This window comes from Lupinus angustifolius, chromosome LG06, assembly GCF_001865875.1.
Source record: "Lupinus angustifolius cultivar Tanjil chromosome LG06, LupAngTanjil_v1.0, whole genome shotgun sequence".
NCBI classification, from domain to species: domain Eukaryota; kingdom Viridiplantae; phylum Streptophyta; class Magnoliopsida; order Fabales; family Fabaceae; genus Lupinus; species Lupinus angustifolius.
This window is the reverse complement of record NC_032014.1, coordinates 4,541,253-4,542,815: the sequence shown is the minus strand read 5'-3', so window position 1 is coordinate 4,542,815 and position 1,563 is coordinate 4,541,253. Positions and strand designations below refer to the sequence as shown.

At 33.7% G+C, this 1,563-nt stretch overlaps 1 protein-coding gene across 2 annotated transcripts; it reads left to right on the top strand.

Moving 5' to 3' along the window:
* On the top strand, nt 522–1,314 carry LOC109349121 (protein BRICK 1-like). Of its 2 annotated transcripts, XM_019589806.1 has the most exons (3): nt 522–814; nt 953–1,114; nt 1,181–1,314. In XM_019589806.1, exons 1-2 carry the CDS (start codon nt 682–684, stop codon nt 1,075–1,077), a joined length of 258 nt encoding a protein of 85 aa, XP_019445351.1. In that variant the 5' UTR covers nt 522–681; the 3' UTR covers nt 1,078–1,114; nt 1,181–1,314. The 2 variants fall into 2 exon arrangements, with proteins under 2 accessions (XP_019445351.1, XP_019445350.1); XM_019589805.1 differs by having other exon boundaries at nt 953–1,270.

The following is a 1,563-nucleotide window of genomic DNA, read 5'->3' as shown; positions in this document are numbered from 1 at the left end:
TATTAATTGTGAAAGCTATGTTCTAACAACTTATATTACTTGCCTTCACGTCTTCCTGAAGTGGTTGGTGGCCGATATGATTTGAAGAAAATGCTAAAAAAAATGATCTTCTGCTTTTTAATCACCAAACAATTAAGTTTAGAAAAAATGGTGGTGTACATTTTTTGTTACGAGTTTTATAGTGTTTTCTTAGAAATAAGACATGTTGGAAGGATTCAAAACATAATCAAAAGGTTATTACATCTAATTTCTATAATTTTAGCCTATTACAATTAGTTTCAAGTTAAAATCAATTAATAAGTCTTACCTCCAAATCTGGACAGAGAACAGGTCAAATTAGGTTCGCAATATCTTTCTTTACTGGTAATTAAAATTGCTTGTTCCAATTATGAAGCCAGCCCCACCTTACTACCCTTCATTTTTTGTGCCTTTTAGATGGTAGGGTAAGTAAGTTACCATTATTCATCTCACTTTTTAACTTTCAACAACTACACAAATAAAAGAAGAAGAAAAATCTGTAATATAAATAATACAGAATTTAGCTCAAAATGGAAAGAATTAACTGAGGTGGATGCAAGTTGTGAAATTGTAAGAACCCACCAAAACACAGTGTAGGAAGTTGGTCGTGGAAGAAAGTAACATTTGCATTAGATCTAAGAAGAAGAAAAAGAAGTAGTAGTGATGGCTCGTGCAGGAGGAATAACAAACGCAGTAAACGTGGGAATAGCAGTTCAAGCTGATTGGGAGAACCGAGAATTCATCTCTCACATTTCCCTCAATGTTCGCCGCCTCTTTGATTTTCTTGTCCAATTCGGTATGCTTCTTCTTATTAATTTCATACCTATATTCATATACCCTTTTGCCACATTAAACCAAAAACATGTCAAAGTTTTCATTTTTTTTAATGGGGTTGGGTTGATTATTATATGACATGCCTCTTTGTTTGTTTCAGAGGCCACAACAAAGAGCAAATTGGCATCATTGAATGAGAAGCTTGATGTATTGGATCGTCACCTCGAACAGCTTGAAGTTCAAGTGGCCAATGCATCTGCTAACCCTTCTCTGTTTGCTACTTGATACTTATTGATGTTGTAATAATACACACAACTTTCATATAAGCACACTCCCACCTGTAAAATCTGAAGCACAATTCTTGATCTGTAATGTTTGTTCAAAAAAGTTAAGAAATATTTTAGTAGTGCCACTGTCATGCTTTGTTATGTAATTCTTGTTCTTGGTTTGCAATGCTTTGGGTTATTATATTGTTACTGCACTATTTTAATTGCAACTTTGGAGTAACAAAATCATGTTGCCCATAAATACAAATTGTGCTTATCATATTTTTAGCCTGTTTGTCCTCTAACACTGCCTTTTAACTTGGTTCTTTCTGATGTAGCATGCCTTTAACATAACTCCAATTACTTGAGGTTCCCAAAATCAAACATCTTAGTGTTGTAGTCTTGTAGACTGTAGTAATGGCCTAATTGGAAGCATAAATTAATAGTTTACCTTTTGGTATGTTACATTTTGTAGCAAATAGGAAGCTCAATTGGCAGGTATGTA